Consider the following 24,765-nt stretch of genomic DNA (forward strand, 5'->3'; position numbering starts at 1 on the left):
TTAGTATGCAAATCTGATTTTGTCTTTAATAAATGGTAAGACCGTATGTGTACCAAAGAATTGTCTTATAATCCATTATCAGCAAGTTCTTGATTTGTTCGCCTATCTCCCGTGTCTCACTGATTGTACACACGTGGAGGCCAGAGAACAGTCCTCAGGAGTGGGTTCTCATTCTCCACCTTTCTGAGGCCAGGTTTCCCGTGTCTGCCAGGCCAACTGGACCTGGAGCTTCCGGGTGAGTCTTCCATCTGCTTCTCATCTTGAGGTAGGAGAACTAGGATTGCAGATTTGAATTGCCAAATCTGGATTTTTTTCTTTTTTAATTTGGGTGTTTTGCGTGCATATATGTCTGTGTGCCACCTTCAGAGGCCAGAAGAGGGCATTTGATGAGGCCCTGGGATGGAGCTAGAGTTACAGATGGTAGGGAGCTGCCATCTGGTGCGGAAGATGAACCCAAGTTCTCTGCAAGAGCAGTCAGCACTCTTGACCACTGAGGCACCTCTCCAGCCTCTGCCTTTTTTTTCTAGCCAAGGATTCCTGGGCTCAAACTCAGGTTGTTAACCTTGAACAGTCAACACCTTTACCTGCTGAGCCATCTCCCCAGTTTTCGTTTGTTTTTAGTACAAAAATATAACATAAAATTTTTTAAAATCACAAAATAAAAAATATAAATTAGTTTAAACTTCTCTTCTCAGCAAAGCAGTCAGTGGGAGGGGCTGGGTCCTTTGGAGGCTTCTGGAACTTGCTCTGAAGGAAAACTCGGGGCACACGCAGGCCTTCTTTTTTATTCACCGTCTCTCGAAACACATACTCATTCGCCACTTCTTCATAACCTGCATCCACAAAGAGCTGCGCCAGGAATTCTAGAAGGCAAGCAGTGATGAGCTTTGAGGGCCAAAACAGGCTGAAGGTTGGTTTTGTTTTGTTTTTGTTTTTTAAATGAAAACTTTGTTTTTAAACTTTTCTCTCCTCTTGTGACAGGAATTCGCTTCACATCTCTGCCTGGCTTAAACTTTTTAGTGCTTCTCTCTCATCTTCCCCAGTTCTGGGAAGGCCTGTGCTTTTCTTTCTTTTAATTCACTATTTCTTTTCTTCCTTTTTTTTCTTTTTCTCTTCTTTCTTTCTAAAAAACAAACATTCCTACTTTTCATGGTCTTAACACTCAAACAGACACCTCCAATTAAAGAATCAACAGAGGTGCACCTATCTCGGCTTATTCATGTGTTAGCAAGCACAAGTGTGACTAAAAAGAAATGAAGCCCAACCGAGCTACTGAAAAAGCCTGCACAGAGAAAGGAAGGCTATCTGTGACCAGAATGGAGAAGATCACCAGGTGGTGCAATCGCCTGAGGACAGTCTCACCCTAGCAGAACATCACACAGGTTAAATGGACCGGGCAAGCACAATGAAGGGCTCTGGAGCACAAGGCAGACCCTAGTAGGGGCGTTCTGTACAGGCTGTGCGCTGGAGCTCTGTGCACGTGACACTGGGCTTCCTGATAACTTCTAATGGATTTGGCTAGATGTGGCCATTTCAGACTCCTTCAGTTCTTCTTCATTTTCACCTAACATTGTACATTTAATTACAAGCCCTCCTTTTTGAGTTTAACTTTAATTATAATACCTAAAATAATATGTCAGGAAACAGAAACATGAGGTGGGTGGCAGATACCCATGAGGCAGAGACAGAACTGCTGTAAGGTTAAGGACAGCCTGGGCTACAGTTTGAGGTTTTGTTTCAAAAGAAATATAGGGCTTGCAGATATGCATAGCTCATCGGCTAAAAGCACCTGTTTTTCTTGCAGAAGATCCAGTTGTTTGTGTAATAGCTCATAACTACCCCTAACTTCACTCCTAGGAGATCTGATACCCTTTTCTCACCTCCACATACCAGGTAAGCAAATGGTACATAAACACATGCAGGCAAAACATATACACAGAAAATTAAAAATAAAAGACCTAAAAACAAACAAAAAACCTAACCCTAAAATTAAAAATGAAAAGAACTAGGGATACAGCTTAGTGGGAGAACACGTGCCTAGCATGCTTGAAGCCCTGGGTACAGCCTCAGCTCTGCAAAAACAAACAGACCCGTCCAAACCCACAGATACACAGTTATCTTTGATTCCAGATTATTAAGTAGACTTAAATTTACTGTTTGCAACACTTAGAAACTGAAACACTGTACAGCATCCTCTGATCCAAAATGGCTTTTCAAGTATTTTTATTATTATCGTGAGTGTGGAATATATGTTGTGTGTGCATGCATCTGTGTGTAGTAGCACACACATACAGAATCCAGAGGTCAATGTTTCTTCTGTCACACTCTCTACTTTAAAAATATATAGATTTAATTGTATTTATGTTCATGGGTGCTTTGCCTGCATGTAGTATGTGCCTTTATACCACAGGTATGCCTGGTACCCACGGCAGACAGAGTGTGTTGGATCCCTGAAATGAAGTTACAGACTTCATTTGTTAGCCACCACGTAGTTGCTGGGATTCAAACCCAGGTCTCTACAAGTGCTCATAACCACTGAGCATCTGTCTAGCCCTCTGCTTTATTTTTGTTTTTTCGAGACAAGATTTCTTTGTGTAGCCTTGGCTGTCCTAGAACTCGCTTTGTAGACCAGGCTCAAACTCACTGAGATGCATCTGCCTCTGCCTCCCAAATACTGAGATTAAAGGTGTGTATCAGCAAACTCAGTTTGACACTGCAATTCTTAGAATCCATGCACCAAACATAAGGGCACCTCTTTTTTTGGAGACAGATCTCTCTCTCTAAGATTTATTTATTATTTACATAATATTCTGCCTGCATGTATGCCTGCCTGCATGCCAGTAGAGGGCACCAGATCTCATTATAGATGGTTATGAGAGACCATGTGGTTGCTGGGAATTGAACTCAGGACCTCTGGAAAAACAGCCAATGCTCCTAACTCCCGAGCCATCTCTCTAGCTGGAGTCTCTTTTAATCTAACCCTGGCTGTCCTGCTCCACTTTTTGAGGCAGGATTTCTCACCAATTAGGCACTGCCAACAAAACTAGCTGACCAGCAAGGTCCAGGGATCTTCACCGTCTCTGCCTTCCCAGCACCAGGATTACAGGTCCATGTCGCCACACCTGGCTTTTCACAGGGGTGCTAAGGTGCTCAGCAAACACTTCTTAACTTCCCAGTTGCAACCATCTAACTTTGTTGTTGTGTTCAAGACAGGATGTCATATAGCCCAGGAACTAGCTGGTGAGAATGATCTATTGTTTAATTTATTCCCTGTGTATGGGTGTTTTGCCTGCATGAAGTGTATGTACCATGTGCATGCCTGGTGCCACAGGGCCTTGTTGGAGGAGGTGCTTGATCCTGAGAACTACAGTTATAGATGGCTGAGCCACCATGTTGAGTGTGGAGAACTGAACCAGGGTCCTCAGCAAGTGCAACAGTGCAACAAGTGCTCTTAACTGCTAAACCACTTCTCCAGGTGGACCTTTAACTCTTCCTGCTTCTGCCTCTGGATTGCTGGATCTAAGTCCTGTGTGCCACCACCCCAGTTCATGCAGTGCTGAGGACTGAACCCAGAATCTGACCCATGCTAGGCAGCACTCTATCAACGGAGCTACCTTCCCAGTATTCTTTGATAGGAAATTTATCTACTTGGAAACAGAGCCAATTACTTTTATTCAAAAAGGATTTTTGCTTTGGGTCTGGGAAAGTAACCTCAAGTCATCATGCTGAACTTATGGCACTTATTTCAAAGATGTGAATTTCTGATCCCCCTCCCACTTTCTAGTAGAGTTCCTACTGGCATCACATGACATGTCTGAGGCCTGTCTACTTTCCCAGGCTCACTCACTAGCCACTGTGAGCAGAGACCTTCAAGCTTCCCACAGGCCAGAGCTGGGTCTGTCTGAGCAGGTACTGGATAAGCGGTGTGCATCACACTTGCTCTAAGGACTTGGGACTTGTGTGTTAGCATGGCCACATACCTGCCCAAGCAGCATGCCTCTGATGATGCAGTCAAGTAAACAGAGCAGAGAATGACACACTCTAAGGAGTTACTCCATTCCTCTTACCATCAGTAAAAAAGTATGCTCTGGTTCCATCTTGTCTGACATAAAAATTTTCTCCAAGTTTGCTTCCAGCTTTAAATCTAAGCATGGCATGATCATGCAGCCCATAGTCACGGAACAAGACACTTCTGCCTGGTTTCAATACCTACAAAAGTAAGGCAGATTAAATAAAAAATACTATCTGATGATGTTAGGAATTGAAACACAGACCTATCTATGGTAGTTGTGAAAGAAGGCATATAAAGTACACTTAATATGAATGGTTGCTTTTAAAAAAAAAAGCACGTCAGGTGTGGGGGTACATACCTGTAATCCCAGTACTTACAAGGCTGAGGCAGGAGGATCATTCTGTGTTTAAGACCTGCCTGGCTTACAAAGCAAGTACCTGGTCCACCAGAAATACATAGCAAGAGGATTCTTGCAAAACACTACACATAAATAAAATGCCTTGAAAATCATTTGTTTGGATATATATAATGGAGTATAATACAGTTTCAAGCCCCACATAAAAACAAGCACATAAAACACGCTAACACACTCTTTGCCTTCTGCAAAGCATGACCCTCTCCTTCACTAGGCTGAGTTTCCAGACATCTGCTTCAGAAGGGCTGCTGGGTGAGACTCCCTCCTGGGTCTCAACACTGATCCCCTCCCCTGAAGTGCTCAGCTCTGGTCTGACCATCTGCTCTTTGTATCAGGAAGTCTGCACCGTGCGGGAAGGAGGAGGAAAGCGATCTTTCCTCAGAGCCTGTCTTCTATCTGTGGTGTCGACAGTGTCATACCCCTCCTCTACACCTCAGGGCCGACAGGCGTTCCACACACCCACAGCACCAGGCCGGGCATACAGCACTTGTTTTAAAATGACAGATGCCATCTCCTGTGACAAGTTTGTCTCCTTTGGAAAGCGTGTGATGACGCACTTGCACAGTCATATCCTCCCTCCACCCCCTTCCTGCTTTTTGGGAGGGTCTGGTTATATGCAGGGAAGCTTGCCTGGCATTGGCACCCAAGAGCAATGAGATCTATGGTGGACAGCGTATCCCCAGAGTGTTCACCCTGAGCTTAACCAGGCTGCTGGTGTCCTGTCTGCAGAGCCTGAAGATGGCTTCTCTTTCTACTTCTCTGCCAACAAAGCACACAATTTTAAATTAACCAACCACTCACCCTGATGGCAGAGAGAAAGTAATCAGACTGGGCTAGAAAGTCATTGTGGCCCAGATGAAGAAAGATCTCTAATGGAGACTAAAAACAGGAGGAATACTGAAATGGAATTGTCACTAAAGGAGATCGTGTCCTGGGGAAGCTCAAGAAAATATTTCACAAATATGATGTGTCATACCCACTAAAATACAGATGACATATTATTTATTTCTATAAAAAGTTCAGAAGACGCTGATCTATGAAGACAGAGCTGGAGCATTAGGAAACTCAGATGCTGGGAGCATTCAGCGTCTCGGTGGTATGCTAATTATAATGTAAGCACAGGTAAATCCTCTCTAATTGCATACTTGGGATGGGGCACGTCACATGACTACGAAACCTTAGGGTGATGCAAAGCACAGATAATACATGTACGCTATGAATTATCAGTTGAGTCTGCTGCTCTGTCTAAGAGGTCCATTGACCATTAGCTGGCCACAGCCGCCCGGACCCCTCCTGCCCTCTACCTGTCAAAAGAAATTCTTTATCTAGAGTGCACAGGTCCAGAAGGCATAATGTTAGAGCTCACAGGGCTGTAAATTTCATGTGGAAAATCAAGGCACACCTTTATTTTTACTGCTTCTCATGGTAGTGTAGCATTCCTTTAATTATGAAAGCTGTTACTGCATTATGAATTGTGTTGGTAACTAATGAAACATTCTTGTGTCATGGCACAGTTCTTTCCATAATTAAAATTTTATTTTAGACAGGGTCTCACAATGTAGCCTGAACTGATTAAAGAGACTAACCCCAAACTCACAGAGAGCCACTTACTGCTGAATTCACTTCAAGCTCTATTCTCAGAGCTGTCTCTATGGTACCCATGGAGGGCAGGTTTCCCTCCAAGTCAGACTGTGCTTTCCCCGTCAACTCTGCATCACTCACAGGGCCTAGTGCCATCCCTGCGTCCTGTGCATCTTTCTCTTCTCTACACTTCCTCTCTCTTTTCTTATATCAGACAAATCACTTACTATCCCTTGTTACTCTCACCTACTAATTCCAGGGTCACTTTTCAGCACTCTGCGAGGACTGTATCTTCTGGCTTGTCTCATTCTAAATGCCATACTATTTTAAATTCTGGCCAGCTTCAGTAGATAACTGTTTATCCTTCCAATTATGCTGGTCAGTCTGTGTGTGTGTGGGGGGGGGGCATGTGTGAGAATTAGAGGGCAACTTTGAATGTTAGTCCTCACCTCCCTCTCTGTTTGAAGCAGTGTCTCTCATTGTTCACCACTGTCCACACCAAGCTAGCTGGTGCTTGATCTGTGGATTTTTCTGTGTCTGCCTCCCATCCCACCAAAAGCGCACTGGGATTATACATACGTGCTACCAGCTTTATGTATGTTTTGGGGCTCTGAACTGGGGTCCTCACGCTTGGATGGCAAGCCCTTTACTCACTGAGCCATCTCCTGAGTTCCTATGCTGGTTTCTTTAGAATGTCATTTCCCCACCTCACATTTATTTATGTAAGTGTGCACGTGTGTGGGTATGGGTGTGGAGGTCGGAGGGCAGTTTGAGGGTTGGTTTTCTTCTTCAGAGAATAACTCAAGTCATCAGACTTAGTGGCAAGCATTTTTACTCACCGAGCCATCCTGCCAGCCCTACTCCGGCCTCTTACTGACTTGAGTTTCTTTCTCTTCCACCTCGCTACAAAGACTTGTTTCTACAGCGAAGTCACAATGCTACGGCAACATGAAGAAGCAGAACACTCCACACACGCAATGCCAGGCAAGTCACTCTCGTTCCGCTCCAAGCATGTTCTCTTTTTCTCAGTCCTGACTTCTAGTAACCCTTCACTCTCACCTGGGCCTACATCAGGCAATATGCTCATCTTTTCTTTGGTGCCTTTCTTCTGTCTAGCTTAAGTCCATGCCCACTTGGGTGCATATTCTAGGTTCTCACCTGCTCAGATAGCAGGGACAGAATAGAACTGAGGAGGAGCCAAAGAAAACTTTGTGAAACTCACAGGCAGAGATAAACTAGTATGGCAGAAGTATACATTTTAAAATATGCTACTTTGGAGGAGAATAATTCCTTAAGTTTTCCAATGTCTTGAAGCATTTACCTTTTCAGTGATTTTTAAGAATTAACTAAGTGTCTCCAGTTCACTGCAGTAAATACTTCATTGCCGTTCACAAAGCAGTGGTATCACTCACTTATAGTCTCAGCTTTAGCACTAAGAGAAAATAGGTTTAGAAAACGGGCTGAGGTGCCATAGCTTGTCATGAATCTTACGCCTCAACAGGTGAAGGCTTTATTTTACGTATTTATTTTAGAGATAGTGTCAAGTAACCTAGGGTAGCTTCAAATTTGCTCTAGAGATGACAATGATCTTGAGCTCTTCACCTTTCTGAGGCTGATGGTACATACCATCATGGTGGCTTGTTTATTTTCAGGAAGAGCCTACAGCTTAGGCTGGTCTTGAACTCACAAAGTAGACCAGACTGGCCTTCAATTCACAGCACTCCTCCTACCTTAGTCCCAAGTACTAGGATTACAGGCATGCTACATCAGGCGCCTGGTGGCCACAGCAGTTCGGGTTCCTGCCATCCTGATAAAATGATGGTAGTGTAAGAATGTAAGGATTGCTGGCTTTGAAGCGCTTAGCAGAGTGCTGGGCACATGTCATATATCCTATTTAATCTCCCCCAAATGCCGCTATCTCAAATGTATTATCCTAACATTTTTCAGGCATAGAAACAGGCTTGGTGAGGGGAAGGAACTTGCCTAAATAGAAAACCCAGCTAAGAACCTAGGCCTTCGGAATGTGCTCTTGACCACTTAATCCCATGTCCTTACGGATCCCAGGTAACTGCTTCAAGGAAGAGCAAGACCTTCCTTGCTCTGGGGCTGGTGATGCTCTGAGGTGCAGCCACAGCACTGCACAACCTGAGAACTACGGTGAATATTTCATGCCAGAGACTTCCTCTCCCTATACTGGCTACAGTCTACCCACTGAAAATGGGAAGGCGTTGGGAATACAGTACTCAGGCCTTACTGAGGAGGCAGGCTAGGGAAACAGGGTGGCCAGCCCTCAAGCACAGACATCCAGTTACTAACCTTGTACACATTTAGTAAGACAAGGCGCATCTTCTCGGGGTGAATAGCTGAGAGCACGAAGATCAATGTGACGGCATCCACAGACTCTGGTGGAATATGGTGAAGAAGGTCATCCCTAGTGAGGTCACACTGGAATACTTTGCATCTCTCTGTGTTATACAAAGGATTTTGCTAGAAAGGGAAAACAGAAAGAACTTAGGATTTTAATCAGCCACCATGCTGATACATGTATGAACATGCGGCATTGGAGAGAGATCCTGCTTCTACTCGCTTACTGCTACATAAAATGGTCACTTGTTACTAGAGAAGTACTATTTGATACTGCTACAGGGAGCAAGGCAGCACTTCAGCAAACCTTTTAACTGAGGGCAGAATACGGTCTGGCACAAATTTAAAACTGAGTTTTGGAAGCCTATTTTTCCAGAAGGATGATATAAAGTTGGCAGCTGCTTCCTACCCCTCCTTTGGTTGTCCATGACAAGCCTACACTCTATGAGTTCTTCCAGTTCACCCTCTTGGGATGCCGCCATAGTTCTTATGTGGCATTTTTCCCTTAGGACAAAAGACTAAAGGTCCTATCCCATCTTAATTTCTAATAAGTATATTCCTGGTACATTCTGGTTGGTTGGTGGGCTCCAACACACTTATGAGTATTACGAAGGAAGAGAATAAGCTTTTTTATCACGTAAACAGAAACTTGAGTAAATTAATATGCAAGGCTACTACTGGATGTATTTTTAGAAGATTCTTTTTTTTTTTTTAATGTATGTGCGTCTGTATACGAGTGGCCCTCAGAGGTTAGAGGGCCTTGAATCTGCTCGAACTAGAGTTACAGGCAGTTGCTGGCCACCAGAGATGGGAGCTGGGAACCAAACCCGGATCTTCTGTTAGGGCACTCTTAACCAGTGAACTGTCTTTCTAGCCCTGCAAAAGCCAGTTTTATTTGTTTGTTTGTTTGTTTGTTTATTTGGTTTTTTGAAAGGGCTTCTCTGTGTAGCCTTGGCTGCCCTGGACTTCTGTTGTAGACCAGGCTTGGCCTTGAATTCACAGCAATCTGATTGTTCCTGCCTCCCTGAGAGCCGGGATTAAAGGCTGGCACCACCATGGCCAGCTACAAAAGTCAGTTTTTAAAATGAATAAAAAAGATATTGAGTGACTATGCTCCAAGCCAAGCAGCTGCAATCATAGGGAGCTCAGCTTTAAACCTTTGCAAAAGGATTATCCTAGCTGGGCTTGTTAACTGATTATACCTCCTCTTGGAAGGGTGGGAAGGGCCTTAAGACCCTCACCTTAGCTGCTCCCTAACTCAGGAGAATGAGGCAAAGGAAGGAAAGTTCCATTTAGGTGGCTACGGGAAAGCCCTCATCCCTCTGGGTAAAGGCTTTACAGGTGCAGCATGCTGAGGAGGAGCTCTCATAGCCCTGCAAGCAACCCCACACCTGTGCTCTGTAAAAAGTCCAAGAAACTCACTGGCTCCCAGAGTGAGCTTTGGTGGACTGTGCCTCAATCTGTCATTGGGAGGCAATCAGTTATATCTCCCACAAAAAGGAATTTAAGGAACAGAAGGAAACTTACCACCAGACATCAAAACATACTACAAAGTATAGTGATAAAACAATATGGTTTGAGAATGGTGACAGTTTACCAAAAGAGAAGATTCCCGAAAGAGATTCGTGTGTAACTGTGAGAATTTATTTTGACAAAGTTAAAGAGAACAATCCCATGAAAAGGTCAGTAATGATAATGAATACTCCCCAAAGTGCTGTGCTCTGAAAAGTAGCTACCAGATACATTAGAAGACTTTATCTTAGAGATGAACACAGGTGAAAAGATAATCCCATACCAAAAAAAAAGAAAAGAAAAAGGCACAAGGACAGCAAGTAACAGCAAGTACGTGAAGCCCTCAAACAAGAAAACCAAGAACTTGTTGCCTTAAACTCTAGAGAAAAACAAACATCTTCGGGGAGACCCACTTGCTTATGTGAGGTAGAAGCCTCCAGTCTGGAAAAACAATATTGAAAAATTAGTAGCTGTGCTATGGCGACGCACACCTTTAATCCCAGCAGTTAGGATGCAGAGGCAGGCAGGTCTCCAAGTTTGAGTGTAGCCTAGACTACAGAGTGAGTTCTAGAACAGCCAGGGCTACACAGCGAAAACCTGTCTCCAAACAAACAAACAAAAAACTTAGCAACTGGTTTGGGACTGAGAATGGGCACTAACGGATGCATCATGGGAGCTCTTTGGGCTGAATGTATTTCCATCAAGGATACTGCCAGGCTCTCACAAAAAAGATGCTCCTCTTCCTGGTGTTGAAAAGCAAGAAAAGGTGACTATGCAGGAGTCAGGGAGCCTAAAGCTGGAGCCTACAACCACCAGTGAAGCATCACTGCAGCTCTGGGAAGAGGGTGGTGGACCTCTTCTCTGCCTAAACCCCAGAATACTCTCAAGATTACAACAGGGGCATTGATAGATACTCCCACGGCTGCAGAGGAATGGTCAAGAAGAGCTGTATTCTCAGAGAAACAGAAATTTCATGGGGACTGGAAAGATGGCTCAGCAGTTAAGAGCACTGACTGCTTTTTCAGAGGACCTAGGTTTGATTCCCAGCACCTACCTGGCAGCCCACAACTGTCTTCTGACCTCCATGGGTACCAGGCATGCACGTGCTCCACATACATACATAGAGGAAAAGCAATCTTTTAAAAAATAGGAAAGAAAGAGACAGCCAAGGACAAGAGAAAAACTAAACCCAACAAGACACTCAAAAGTCACCAAAGGAGTTTTCAGTGTCTGGTACTCAGAGCAACAACAAAGAGAATAAGAAAAACTGTATCAATAGCATCAAATACAGCCCGTCTCCTAATTATAAATCCCTTTTAATTTCAGTATCTACTGTCCTAATATCATGTGCAGCTTCAAAAAGAAAATCATAAAGAATATTGAGAAGTAAGGAAAAAAAAAAAAGAGTCTGAAGAAAGAAGGCAACCATCAGAGCCAGACTGCCAGACTCAAATATGGCCCAGAATAAGAGACTAAGAGTTTGGGCATTTAAAGTAATTATTAATAAAATGGCATAGATACTGAGGCTGGTGGGATGACTCAGTGGGTGAGGGTACTTTTTAAGTCTGACTAACTTCTATCCCCAGAACCCACACAGTGGAGGGAGAAAACCTTGAGCAAGTTGCCCTCCTACCTCCACATATGTGTAATGGCATGCGCATGCCCACATAAAAAACAATACAATAACACTCAACAGCAAACGAACTATGCCTTTAAAGAGGACAGTAGGAGATGGAAGATGGTGCAGCAGTAAAGAACACGCGCTCTTTTCCAGAGGACCCTGGCTCAACGCCCACAAGTCGCACCAGCCAGGTCACAACTGCCAGCATTCCAGCTCAGGGGACCTGAAACCTCTGGCCTCTATAGGCACTGGTGCTCCTGTGCACATACCCACATGCAGGCATATCCACACCACATATACATTATACTACTATAATTAAAGGTTGAAAATAAATCTCTCAAAGTCCAAAAGAACAGTAAAATGTTACAGATGCAAATGGAAGGGACAGATAACATGCAAAATAAGATCGGTAATGTGAGGGATAGAAACTATAAGAAGAAAATTTGAATGCCAAAAAATAAAAACCATGAAATGAATTTATAGAAGAAACGAATCTTTTTCAAATGAGCTTACTGGAGAAATACCTCTTTAGAAAACAATCAGTGAACTCAAAAACAGGACAATAGAAATAATGTCCAAAATGTCATAAAAATGCAAAAAGATTAAAAGTGGGAACCTCACAAAGCAACATCTATCAGGGCATGCTGAGTGTGTGTGTGATGTTTATGCAAGTGTGTGGTGGAGCAGTGATGGTAGAAGAGAGTTGTAACTGAATTCCTGAAGGGAAAAGAAAAAAATAAGAACTCAAGAAATTATCTGAAGTATGGTCAGATTTTTTTTTCAGATTAAAAAATATGACAAAACAATAAATGATTATCTAAGTGTCAGGAGTAAAGAATTTTTACACATAAAACCTTATTACCTCAAAAGTAAAAAGTTAATAAATTTGATATGAGCCAGGTATGGTGGTGCACACTTGTAGTCCCAGCACTCGGGAGGCTGAGACAAGAAAGTCAACAATTTCATCTTGCCTCAGCCTGAGCTATCGCAAAGAAAACAAAAAGATAATTAAACCCTGGGTTAAGAAAGGGCTATCATCCGGGCAGTGGCACACACCTGTAATCCCAGAATTTGGGGAGGCAGAAGCAGGCAGATTGCTGTGTGTTCCAGGCCAGCCTGGTCTATAAAGCAAGCCCAGGACAGCCAAGGCTACACAGAGAAAACCTGTCCTGAAAGAAAACAAAGGGGGGGAGGGTGGCACCATTAATAATATTGACAGGCAAAAAGAGATGGGTTGCAACATAAGTACAATAAGATCCTGAATATACTCTAAAAACAAAATACTAGCTGGGCGCAGTGGTGCATGCCTGTAATCCAAACACTCAGGGAGGCAGAGGAAGGCAGATCTCTGAGTTTGAGGCCAGCCTGGTCTACAAAGTGAGTCCAGGGCAGACAACGCCAAACAGAGAAACCCTGTCTCAAACAAAACAAAACAAAACAAAACAAAAGTCCAGAAAAACAGGCTAAAGATAATTATTCCTGTGATGTAGGTTCTGTGCAGGTGGGGACTCTATATCTTGTTCACTGCTTACCCCCAGGGCTCAGAACAGCAGCTGGCAGACAGCAAGCTCTCAAAACACATGCAGAAAGAAGGCCAAGGCAGAAGGAAAGGAATTTACATATTTTAGTCTTCAATAACTCTGGTAATGAGAAAAACAAAATACTGAGACTTTTTTCCTTCAAGAGAGAGAAAAAGAAAGAGAGAGAGAGAGAAAGAGAAGAAAGAAAAAGAGAGAAAGAAAGAGACAAAGAAAGAGAGAAAGAAAAGAAAGGAAGAGAGAAAGAGAAAGAAGGAAAGAAAGAAAGAAAGAAAGAAAGCGAGAGAGAAAGAAAGGAAGAAAGAAAGAAAGAAAGAGACAGACTAAGGAAATAGGAAAGAGTGCTTTTATATTACTGGTAAAACTATAAAATGGCATGATCTTTTTGAAAGGAAATGTGGCATTACCTATTAATAATGTAAATCTTCACCCTCTTCTCAGGGATTCTGTCTCTACCACTATTCCTCACAGAGGACTGTGCCTGTGAGTTCTGAGAAGCATATACACAGTACTGGTCACATTAATCTGGCCTACAAGTGTTACCAACCAGACACAAATCTATAAACTATACAAATGAAGTAAACACTGTTTCGTATTTTTTTTCTGCTTTGTTTTGAATCAAATGTTTTCCTATGTACACTGAGAAGAAAATGACACTCATGGTGATGATAGCTGGCAAGCTCCTTGTAGGGGACCAGAATCGGATAACTGGCCTAAGGACAAACAAACAGAAGAATACATAATGAGCGCACCAACCTTAATATAGTCAATTGCCCTTGGAGAAAAATCACAGGCATAGGCAAAGATATTCAAATCTTCTTCTAAAAGTGGGAATAAACAGTTCCCGACCCCACATCCAGCTTCTAATAAAGTCAATTTTTGACCTTCATACTGAGAAATAAAAACAAAAGTTTTAACACAATACATTTGCATATTGAAGACATACACCAAGCTAAAAAAGGTTGAACATGCAAGAGATGGCGTCTCTGACATCAAGAAGCAGGCAGTAAACAACAGAACTAGTAAGGAAAAGCTAACCCTGCCATCTCACTTATAATTACCCTTGATTTTCTTTTCTGAAAATGGGAACTACACTAGTGCGCGTCAGAGAGCTGCTATGAAGTTTGAGTAGGAGACCGTATGTAAAATTCATTTAAGAGTTATAGTGAATGGTTCATTCACTACTGTAAATAGCTCCAATCTGTCACTAAAGGTTCCTGTTAGAAGTTAGTATTTCTAACTTTCAGATTAGCTTTAAGTAAGCACCAAACAGCTTTAAGGGGCTGGAGAGATGGCTCAGGGATTAAAAGCAGGTGCTGCTCTTCTGGCAGGTTTAATTCCCTGTACCCACATGGCAACCTACAATTGTCACCCCAGTTCCGGTGGATCTGACATCCTCATCTCACCTTCACCGGTAACAGACATACATGTGGTGCACAGACATACATGCACACAAAACACTCATACACATAAGAAAATAAGAGAAGCAAATCTAAAAACAGAACCTTAAAGTTCTGTTTCCTATTAAACAGCCCAGAAACTGCTAAAATTACTTAAAAGCAAACAGCACTCTCCTTAGGTGCATTTTGATGAGTTTCATAAATTTTCTTTTCTTAGCTCTGTCAGTGAAGTGTTTGCTATACAACCACAAGAGCCTGAGTTCAAACACCCCCACCCTCACCCCAGCTAATCTGTGTGTTTCAGGTCCGGTGAGAGACCTTGTTTCAAAAAAAACAGTTCCTGAGACATGACAGCTAATGTTCACAGCTGGGAGCACACTCTAAATGTAGTAAAGGACCTTTCTTCATCGTAAATGAAGATAGCTCAGGGCCAGGAGAAACCCCAGCCTACCTCCCTACATGCTCTTAGCTCCTCAAACTCTCTGGCGGTCCAGTGTCTGTCCTTGAAAAAATTGGTACTGTTTCTTTTGTAAAAAAGGTCCCAGTTCTTCTGAGCTTCTTTTTCCAGTTTTTGCTGTTTAAAATCAGACACCAAAGCTTGGTCTCTTTTCAGTTTCTCCTCTTCTTCAGAGCTAAGAATCCTTGCTTGCAGTCCTTTCCTTTGGAATGAAGCCATTTCAGTTGCCGGTAACACATTCAATGCTGCTAAAGATTCTGTTCTTTAACCATCTGAATAATGGACACCAATACTGCAGACACAGGAATTTCTCTGGTGTATTTTCCCCAGGGGACTTTCAAGCCCAGGATGCTACTTAGAAAAAAAAAAAGAGATTCTGGTTAGTGATTCTCTAACAGCCTGTCAGACCCTCTCTCCTCCTGTTTATCTGAACCAGGGTCTAATTATGTAAGCCCGTTCTTGAATTCCCGGTGGAAGAAGCCCCACGCTGTCCGCGGAAAGTACATCCTCCTGCCTCAGTGTCTCAAATGCTGTGACTGCCGCTGAATCGTCTCACAGAACTAGGGCATTCTTCAGAACTTCTAGACCTTGGGTCCTAAAATAGTCCAAGACTCTGGTGGAGAGGTTCCTGGAGGGCTCTTTAAGGCGCTGGGGTCAATTCATCAAACCCTCGCCAGATGCTGACTCCACCCGACATCCTGTCGCGGGCTGGAAGAGGTCATAAAGACCAAGACAGTCTCTACTGCCCAGAGCTTACTGCATACTCAGAGACGACAACTCTCACGTATCGACTTCAATTCAAGCCAGATGAGTCAAGTATTAAAAGAAACAGGTGTAGTTAGGGCAAAGGGGCGCTTCCACAAATTGACTGACAAAATGTGAGGAGAAAATTCTCGTCAACGTTCAGTGCCCGTGGAAAATGTGACTTCAGAACGACGGCAACAACCGCCCTAACTGAAAGCGGGTAGACGACCGCCAGACAAGAGAGGGATCGCGGTGCGTTAGGACCTTCATGCGTTCGGAGGTGACAGAGCTGGTCCGGAGAGGGCGGAGTTTCTGACCGCACCTGCAACTGAAGGAGGCGACGAGGCCGGCCAAGAACTAAGACCCTCACACCGCAACCATGGAACGAAGTAGGGGGAAGGTCCGAGGGCCGGGTGGCTGAGGTCCCGGACCGTCACCCTCTCTCAGGACCCACAGGATAAACCAGGTCGCCAGGGTCTCGGGCATGTCACGGGCCATTCGTACCAACCTTCACTCAGCTCCCCACGCTCTGGGCTCCCGGCCATCAGTTCACAAAGCGGGTCACCGGCAAAGGATGAGTTAGGGGGCACTCACCTGTCGGTCAAGCCCAGGCATCAAGGGTAGAATTTTCTAGCCGAGGTGTAAACTTCCCGAGACTAGACCAGACAGCTCCCAAGACTGTCCGCAGCGGTTTTCCCGAAGACTCCCCTCTCCATGGCTCTGCTCCCGCTATTTCCGTTGGGGAACCGGAAGTCCCTCCCCGATGCCGGAAGTGCAGCGGCCTTACTTCCTCAGAGCGTCCCCGGACGCGGTGTAGACTGGCTTCCGGCCCCGCGTGGGCGCGGACTTGGCTCGGTGCGCGCTCCGCAGTGTCCCGGGAGCGCGGTCTTGCGAGCTGCTGGCGCGGGTATCCGGGACTGCGGCCGCGCGACGAGGGCGCCGATCCGGGTGCCAGGCAAGTGCAAGGCCATGAACGGCACGGCGAACCCGCTGCTGGACCGGGAGGAGCACTGCCTGCGGCTCGGGGAGAGCTTCGAGAAACGGCCGCGGGCCTCCTTCCACACTATTCGCTGTGAGTGAGCGTTCCTCGCGGTTCACTTCGGCCTCTCTGGCCGCCACGTGCCAGCCAGACTCCCTCCTGTCTAACCTCGGCTCTCCAAAGCCTCGTTTTTCTTATCTGTCACCCCAGATCCTCTGGGACTTCGATCTTGTTCTTTTATCTTCGGATTGCTCTTCCCAAACCAAACCTCTCGTTGCTGCCAACCAATTATTTTTTTCGAGACAAGGTTTCTCTGGGTAACCTTGGCTGCCCTGGACTCACTTTGAGGACCAAGCTGGCCTTGAACTCACAGTTGTCCTCCTGCCTCTGCCTCTCTAGTGCTAATTAAAGGTGTGCGCCATCGCGCTGGCCAACCAACTATTCGTTTACCTTATGGTCTCAAACCATTCCAGAAGCTCTTGGGCCCTTTATTTTAAATCCCCTTCCCAGCCCTGAAGTCAAACCTTACTAGTTTGGAGCGAGGCCCTCCCTTCTGTTCCCTTCTCTGTCGAATTATTCCATTAGAGCCCTCGACCTGGAAAAGACTTCCCGTTTGCCACGAGCATCGTTTACTCCATTCCTTTCTTTGCTTTCCTTTCCCCTTGCTCTCGGTCTCCTCTACAGTCAGGGAATCTGCCTTCTTTGTGCCACCGTAATGTTTTCTTTTCCTCTTTCTGTGTTTCTTTTTCACAGTGGTTTTTGTTGTGTCTGCTGCTGTTTGAGACAGTGCCTTACTATAGGCTATGCTGGCCTAGAACCAGCCCTGAACATGCTGCAGTCCCCCTGGCCCCGCGTGTGTGGTGCTGACATTATGAGTATGATCCACCACACCCTAGCAGACATTAATGTCTTTAGGTCACCTACACCACCTTGACTTCTGGGCCAACTCACTTGGTGAAGAGTAAGATTAGAGTTTGTGGATCTGGCATAAGCTAAAGCTTGAGTATGTTTGGAAAACAGCAGCATAAGGAATGTGGAAATAGTCATTATGTTGGTCCTTTTTCTACATGATTATAGACTCTGAGAGGGTGCTTCCACTGTGTCCTGAGTAGATTTGGCTGACTGAGTACATCCCTCTGTGATTCACAGGCTTCTGGTTTCCGGTAGCATTAACACTGGTTAAGACGTGCTTTGTCATGGGAGCTAACAGACATGACTCAACACATAGGAAGGGGGTGTGTCAGATATTAAAGTTCCACCTTTGTGTGGCCACTTGTGCTGTGCCTGCGCTTCCCACTGACAGCAGATCCAGCTGTTTCAAAAAGACAGTAGGGAAATGAAAAAATTATCATTTCTCGAGTTGAGTAGGTTTTGGTTTTTGTTTTCCCTCCACTGAAGGGCAGTTTAAGTGAGATTATGCACCTGTATACTTGGCCTGCAGTGTGAGGCAGGTGTGTGTTAATATGAAGTTAAGTGGCTATTCTTATTGTGTAAGTGTAGTTTGCTAGAATACGCAGGATAACTTATAGAATAACTTCTGGAGTTCATCAGTCTGCTTCTGAACATATCCAAATGTTTTGTTTTGTTTCAAAATGAAAGAACTTGAGTATGGCAAGTTACATTTTTGAACATTTTTGCGCAAAAGGAAGGCAACCTCATGTGGCCTCCTGCATCTCATGTAAGATTTATAGTTAAGAATGTTTGCTCTGCTGCTTTTACATGCACAGTTTTAGTGTCTTATGGCCAGTGAAATGTTAACTGTTATCTGTCACTTGGAGGAAGGGACTATCTTGCATTAACAGTAGGGTGTATCAGTCCCAGGTTCCTGCACTAACATGATAGTGTAGCTGTAGGCAGACTATGTAGAGATGTTCCTGAGTTGGCAATTACTGAATTGGATCAGGGCATCTGGGACTCATTGTACTATTCTCTCTACTTTTGTGTATATGAAGTTTTTTGTGATGAAGTATTTTAGAATTTTAAATGATGGGGCTGGGGAGTTGGCTCAGTTTGTGAAGTACTTGCTATGAAAGTGTGAGTATCCGAGTTAGATTCCCGAGACCCGCATGAAAGTGCCACAGTGTGGTGGTTACAATCCCAGTGCTGGAGATACTGAGGCAGAAGGATCACTGGGGACTCGCTGACCGGCGAAGCCTATGCAGGGAGCTGCAGGCCAGTGAGAGACCATGTCTCAAAAAACAAGGCTGATAGTACCACAGAGACTATCTAAAGCTGCCCTCTGTAGATACCTGCAGAGATATGCATGCATGTATACATGCACCCCTGCACAGACAGACACACACACAAACACACATGAAAGAATCCTCAACCACTTTTATTTATGTAATAAAATTTTTTAATGCTGAAATTAAAATACCCAGGAAGTCCTTATTGTCAGTCACCCAGTGGGGAATTTTCATTGTTTCCTTTCAGATGATTTTAAGCCAGCATCGATAGACACTTCCTGTGAAGGGGAGCTCCATGTTGGCAAAGGAGATGAAGTCACAATTACGCTGCCACATATCCCTGTAAGTTGTTTCCATTGTTGGTGGTCTGAGGCAACAAACCCTTGTGCTTTATTTACAGTTCAAGGCTGCTTCTTTTTAATTTTTTTTTTTTTTTTAATTTGTAAAGAGCCAACATAAGTAAAATAGGAATTCAGGGGTCTGGTGGGTAGTTACTTATGTGTCTTGGGGTTTGATTTAAGGTAGTTCTCTGTCTTTGTTCCTGACCCTCCCTTCCCCCAGTATACAGTACAGAAGTCAAGGTTCCATCTGGAGAGTGGCCCCTCTGCTAGACATAGGTAGCATTTATCCCAAACAGTTCTGGAGAGAAAGGCCCTAAGTGCCCTGTGTAGCCATAGCAGCTCTTGAACGTAGGGCAGCCAGAGGGCAGGCCAGGAGCCATAGGGACATCTTTATATTTAGTAAGGGATCCAGTGTATACTGAGGGTCCCAGGCAGGAACCAAAGGTTCGGAACACTCAACTGATTTAGGGGTAAAGAACTCAGGTAAAAGCTGCACCAAAGACTTGGAAGAAAAGACATAAAGCGCTCTTCAGGGCAGCACTTTGGTTATTAACAATACTTTGGAATGAGGGATGGCTGAGTGAGTAAAGTGTACAAACATGAGGACTGGAGTTTGGGTGCCTCGAGGCACGTAAAGAGCTGGGCAGACATGGCAGCTGCCTGCGATCCCACATGTAAGAGGCAAGAATGGGGTATCTTTGGGGCAGGTTGGCTAGCTAGGCTTAGTTGGGTTTATCAAAAGACCCTGCCTCCAAAGTGAAGAGTGATTGAGGAAGGTGCCTGATGTCAGCAAGGCTTAGTGGGGTTATCAAAAGACCCTGCCTCCAAAGTGAAGAGTGATTGGGGAAGGTGCCTGATGTCAGCTGTGGGCCTCCAGGTGCATGTATGCATACATGCATCGACACACATCTCATGCACAGGGAAAAGCATACATGCGTGCATGCCACACACATACAAGACAAATAAAGTTAAAACAGAAGAGGCTCTTAGCACATTTCACAAACTGGCTCTGGCCTCAAACACTGAGAAAGCTCAGTGTAACTGGTGGCAGAATACAGAGTCTGTACAGCAAAACCTGGAAACTTTTTGCTGAGGAAAAACATTCTGTTCATTTGAGCTCATATTTTATTACAAGTTACTCATGGCAAATTACATCATTTCCCATTGGACCTTAGTTTCCCAAATGAAAAATGAAGGGGTGAGGTAAATGGTCCCTAAGGTCCCTTTCAAACCTAAGTCTTTACTGTGCAAATAAGGGGTTGAAGATCCAAACAATTTTTGTTGTTGCTGTTTTGTTTTTTTTTGTTTGTTTGTTTTGTTTTGTTTTTGTTTTTAGTTCTGAACAACAAATCCTGTATTTGACAGATATTTTAAATCAGTGTCCAGTGTACTAGCCCATTACTAGACTCTAAGAATTAACTTTAAACTAAACAATTACATTTCTGGCCTTTGTGCAGCTTAGGATCTGGAATTTAAACATAGGAATATCTAGTAAACAGTGTCAAGATATAGCAGGCAGAAGGCCAGTTAAAGCTCTGAGGCAGGAACAAGAGACTTTTGCTTTCTAAAGACTACAGAGCCCAGAGATGGTTGCTGGAGCCAGGGGGGCTGACTTAAAGGTTTTGGCCTGAGAGCAACATCAGAGCTGTTGAAAGGCAGATGATTAGCATGAGGAAGTCTCTTCTCACCGGGCTGATGGGCTACTCTTAGAGAATGTTGTGTTGGTCATTTGCATGAGGGGGCAAGCCCTGGGTCCTTCAATTGTAAAGAAATACAGATCACTCCCTAGTCTAACCAGTTACAGTGTAGCTCTGGGTAGTGTAGGGGAAAGTTAACTCTCTCGGGTCGTACATTACTGTTCTTTGAAATACTTCCCCATACCCTTATAAATGTGCCTATTACTTAAAATTTTTTTTATGCTACACTTCTTGATTACCTAAAACTAGATACCACTTGACTGCTCCTTTCCTTTTGCCTGGAAAGAAAGCCAGAGGAGTTAAAACAGAGATCAGTCTGCGATGCTCTGATGAAGGATGGGATGAGCCAGTGTCCCTTATAAAGGTGGGCGAGTCATAACTGTTATGTATATATTTTTGTGGCACACAGGGGTCCACACCACCAATGACGGTGTTCAAAGGGAACAAACGGCCTTATCAGAAAGACTGTGTGCTCATTATTAATCATGACACTGGAGAGTATGTGCTGGAGAAGCTCAGCAGCAGCATTCAGGTCAAGAAGACAAGGTATGGCTGACCTCCGTGTCCTCCCTTCCTGCACTGTGGGATCAAAACTAGGGTCTCATGTGCTAGCAGGTGCTCTCCTGCAGGATATTCTTAAATGATTCTGAATCCTTGTGACAGTGTGTCCAGTTTTATAAAGGTGTGAACATCTGCTCGCTCATAGTGTTCCATCAGTAGTGTTAGCCATTCCTGCCTCAGGCACATCAGTAATAAAATGTACACTTTGCTCACATATAGTAAAGAAAGAATGCTTTTAAGAGCGAAAACATGAAGTAACTGGGGAAATCAAGGTACTTAGAATTGAGCCAGTTTTGTCAGTCTCTTAATTGCTCTTATACTACCAAGTAGGGGGTCATCGATTTATTATATGTATAGACTTAAAATTACAAAATAATTGCATAACTTTATTAGAGGAAATTACTGCTTTGTAAATTAGGATATACTTGAAGTGACTGTACTATCAAAATAAAACCTTGGCAACCAAGTATGGTGGATCATACCTGTACTCCCAACATTTGAAAGTTAGAGGCAGCAGGATCAAGAGTTCAAGGCCATCTGCAGCTACATAGTGAGTTGGAAGCTAGTCTGAGTTACATGAGACCCTGTCTCAAAACAAAAACAAAAAACGGTGTTGCAAGATTGCTCAGTGCATAAAGGTGTTTGCCACCAAGTCAGGCGACCTGAGTTCAGTCTTCAGGACCACGTGGTAGAAGACATAGTATAAATAAAAATATAATTTAAAAATAATTACAAAAATAAAATGTGTCCTAATTTTTTAAATAGTGAAATTTCTTAATAGGTCATTCAACATTGGAGTTTTTTTGAAAGTCAGTTCACTATATAAATACACTGCAGATGGTGATTAAGGTTCTTGTGTGGGAGGGTACATGGCATCCGACCCAGAGCTGTGCACGTGGTAGGTGAGTGCTCTTACACTAAGCTAAGTCACAAGTCCACTAATTAAATTTTGAGAGACTATTACAACTTGACTTCTGTTTCCATTTTTCTTTCACTCATTTCACTAGAAAAGGAAACAGCGCCTCTTTATTGAGATGATGGGCCAATATGCCGATGCTTTAGGTGGGCTACCTAATCTTTACCAGTAATTTAGAAAGCTGCCGCTCCCTTCGAGGGAGGGGATGAGACTGGGGATTACAGAAATTGTGATTTACCTAATTTGACTGCTAGAGCTGAGACCCCAGCCCAGGCGGAGTGCCTGCGTCTGTCCTGCCCCTTTGTCGCCTTGCATCAAGGCCTCTAGTAAAGCTGCTGCTGCTGCGACACTGGGTGGTGCTTTGTCCCTCTTACTCTGTGGTTTGGGGACTAGCAGCGTAGCTCTTGGATGCTTGTTATGCTCACAGAATCTCCAGACTTACTAGGTCAGAGCCTGCAGGTACCTCCAGGGGATTTGTGCAGATGCTAAAGTTTAAACACTAGGCTAGTTCATAATCTAGTTTATTCTGAAACCTGTAGACATTTAATGTTTACAGACCTTATGTACATATTGTGTCTGTGTTTTATCTCCTTGCTTAGCTTATACTGGATGTGGCACATCTGTAATTTTGGCTCCTGGAAGGCTGAGGGAGGGCAAAGGATCTTGAATTCTAGGCTGAGGCTGTCCTGGAGGACATAGCTAGACTCTGACTCAGGGAAAAAAAAAATAGCAAGCTCTTTGGAATCAGAGGGTCATTTTGTTGGCTGTCACTGACGTGTAATACAGTTCTGGTATGCAGTTGACATGCGGATGTTGAATGCATTCTCATGGTGAAGCTACAAAGATGACATTTTGCAGACACTGCCCGTGTGCTTGCTCATCTTGAGAAATACTGTTTTGCCTCTTGGTTTAATTTCAGAGCTGAGGGGAGCAGTAAAATCCAAGCCCGAATGGAACAGCAGCCTACTCGACCCCCACAGCCATCACAGCCACCACAGCCACCCCCTCCACCACCACCCATGCCATTCCGAGCCCCGACGAAGCCTCCAGCTGGACCCAAAACTTCTCCCTTGAAGGATAACCCCTCTCCTGAGCCCCAGCTGGATGACATCAAAAGAGGTAGAGAGCCAGGGCCAGGCTAGCACACGGGGTAGGGCAAGGGTCACACCTCCTCCTCTGAGGAGCGCACAGAGCTCACTACCTTACAGCCATTTCACCAGAGTTCCTTGCTCTGGAGCGGCTGAGGGCTGAGACTTTATCACATACATCATTTGGCAAGAATGAATCCAGGAGTGGTTGCTTGAGTATGATTGTCTTGGCAGCATTCTTCTTAGAAGCTTAGGGTTTAAATAAGTGTCACTGTCAGCCAAAGCTTTACAGGGCTTTAAGACTCCCAGGTAGAACTTCTGAGCTCATCTACTCATTTATGTATGCAAATGTAATTGCTTTATTAAGAGAACTCTTAAAATGCCAGGGTTAGATGCTCTTTGCTGTCCCAAAGCAAGTAATTCTGAAAGGCCCTGAGAGGCCAGTGGGATGAAATCTGGCCCAGGGGACTTAGAGGTCTGGCTTGGGCCTTTCTTTTGCCGAGTCAAGACAAGCTTACCAGACTCTCAGACACTGTGGGACTCAGCATTATATTTCACATTTGTGGAACAGATAGATGCAATCCCTAATAGTTAAAAACAGGAGGGGTTGAAGGCGTGTTCCTGCGAGTTTGCCTTTCTCATCCTGTAGAAATCCTGCCTTCTCACAAACAGTCACCCTGAGCTTTGAGCAGCTGCTACACCTCTTGATTATTTTCCCTTTCTGATTCTAGAATGCCATTGTGGACCTTTCCACTGTAGTGTAATAGGAATTGGGTCAAGTAGCCAGTTGTTGCCAGTCACACTTAAAAGAGCCATAGCCATGTAAGGCCATGGTGGTGTTTGGACAGGAAAATTTATAGCTGCTGTGATGTTCCCTCCGTGTATGTATTCGGGGACACTGGATTGGTTAGAGAAAACATGTTTTTTTCACCTCTACTTTACATCCATGAAGAATGCAGAACCTGACAAGCACAACCATGAATCAAATGTGTGAGAGTCAAAAGAGCGAATGACATTGCAGCATTTGCCTTCCCTGGCCAGGGTGTGTCTCCCGGGCTTCCGTGGGAGTCAGAAAGGTCTCGGGCTGACTCAGGTATCCAGCCATTTTTTTTCTTGGCTTAGACAATCCATCTACATTGACCACTCTTCAGCAGTGGTGATGTTGTTGGCTTGACAGGGTGCCTAGGGACAAGGCTCTGGGCACTCCTGTGAAGGGTTATTCAGCCTCAGGGTGTGGCTTTGAGGGATTGTCTGATTGAGGTAGGAAAATGCACTCAAGTGTGCAGCACCGTTCCCATGAAGAGGAGAAAGTGAGCAAGCACAGGCTTCGGTCGCTCTGCTCTTGACTGTGAT

General features: G+C 44.3%; 2 protein-coding genes across 6 annotated transcripts in view; one reads left to right on the top strand and one right to left on the bottom strand.

Annotated features, from left to right (window-relative positions):
- On the bottom strand, positions 1 to 16,375 carry Mettl6 (methyltransferase 6, tRNA N3-cytidine). Of its 5 annotated transcripts, none has more exons than XM_021641721.2 (6): positions 16,239 to 16,375; positions 14,895 to 15,251; positions 13,800 to 13,934; positions 8,325 to 8,495; positions 4,068 to 4,209; positions 1 to 863 (listed from the first exon to the last, which is right to left on the bottom strand). In XM_021641721.2, exons 2-6 carry the CDS (start codon positions 15,117 to 15,119, stop codon positions 673 to 675), a joined length of 864 nt encoding a protein of 287 aa, XP_021497396.1. In that variant the 5' UTR covers positions 15,120 to 15,251; positions 16,239 to 16,375; the 3' UTR covers positions 1 to 672. The 5 variants fall into 5 exon arrangements, 4 of the variants coding, with proteins under 4 accessions (XP_021497396.1, XP_060246838.1, XP_060246840.1 ...); XM_060390855.1 differs by having other exon boundaries at positions 14,895 to 15,254; positions 16,239 to 16,374; XR_009594154.1 differs by having other exon boundaries at positions 731 to 863; positions 3,981 to 4,209.
- Positions 16,359 to 24,765, top strand: part of Eaf1 (ELL associated factor 1) — a 13,315-nt gene continuing 4,908 nt past the window's right edge. Inside the window, exons 1-4 of the mRNA XM_021641720.2 lie at positions 16,359 to 16,716; positions 19,057 to 19,151; positions 21,257 to 21,393; positions 23,244 to 23,443. Coding sequence (XP_021497395.1) covers positions 16,359 to 16,716; positions 19,057 to 19,151; positions 21,257 to 21,393; positions 23,244 to 23,443 — 790 coding nt within the window. The remainder of the gene's footprint in view (positions 16,717 to 19,056; positions 19,152 to 21,256; positions 21,394 to 23,243; positions 23,444 to 24,765) is intronic.

The sequence above is a fragment of the Meriones unguiculatus genome, chromosome 9 (assembly GCF_030254825.1).
Source record: "Meriones unguiculatus strain TT.TT164.6M chromosome 9, Bangor_MerUng_6.1, whole genome shotgun sequence".
Lineage (NCBI taxonomy): Eukaryota > Metazoa > Chordata > Mammalia > Rodentia > Muridae > Meriones > Meriones unguiculatus.

Coding starts and splice junctions, on each gene's coding strand:
- Mettl6 (XM_021641721.2), bottom strand. CDS start 15,119: ATGGCTTCATTCCAAAGGAAAGGACTGCAAGCAAGGATTCTTAGCTCT. Junction 8,496..13,799: donor GGGCAATTGACTATATTAAG/GTTGGTGCGCTC, acceptor TTCCCTTTCTAG/CAAAATCCTTTGTATAACAC. Junction 864..4,067: donor AGCATACTTTTTTACTGATG/GTAAGAGGAATG, acceptor CTTGCCTTCTAG/AATTCCTGGCGCAGCTCTTT.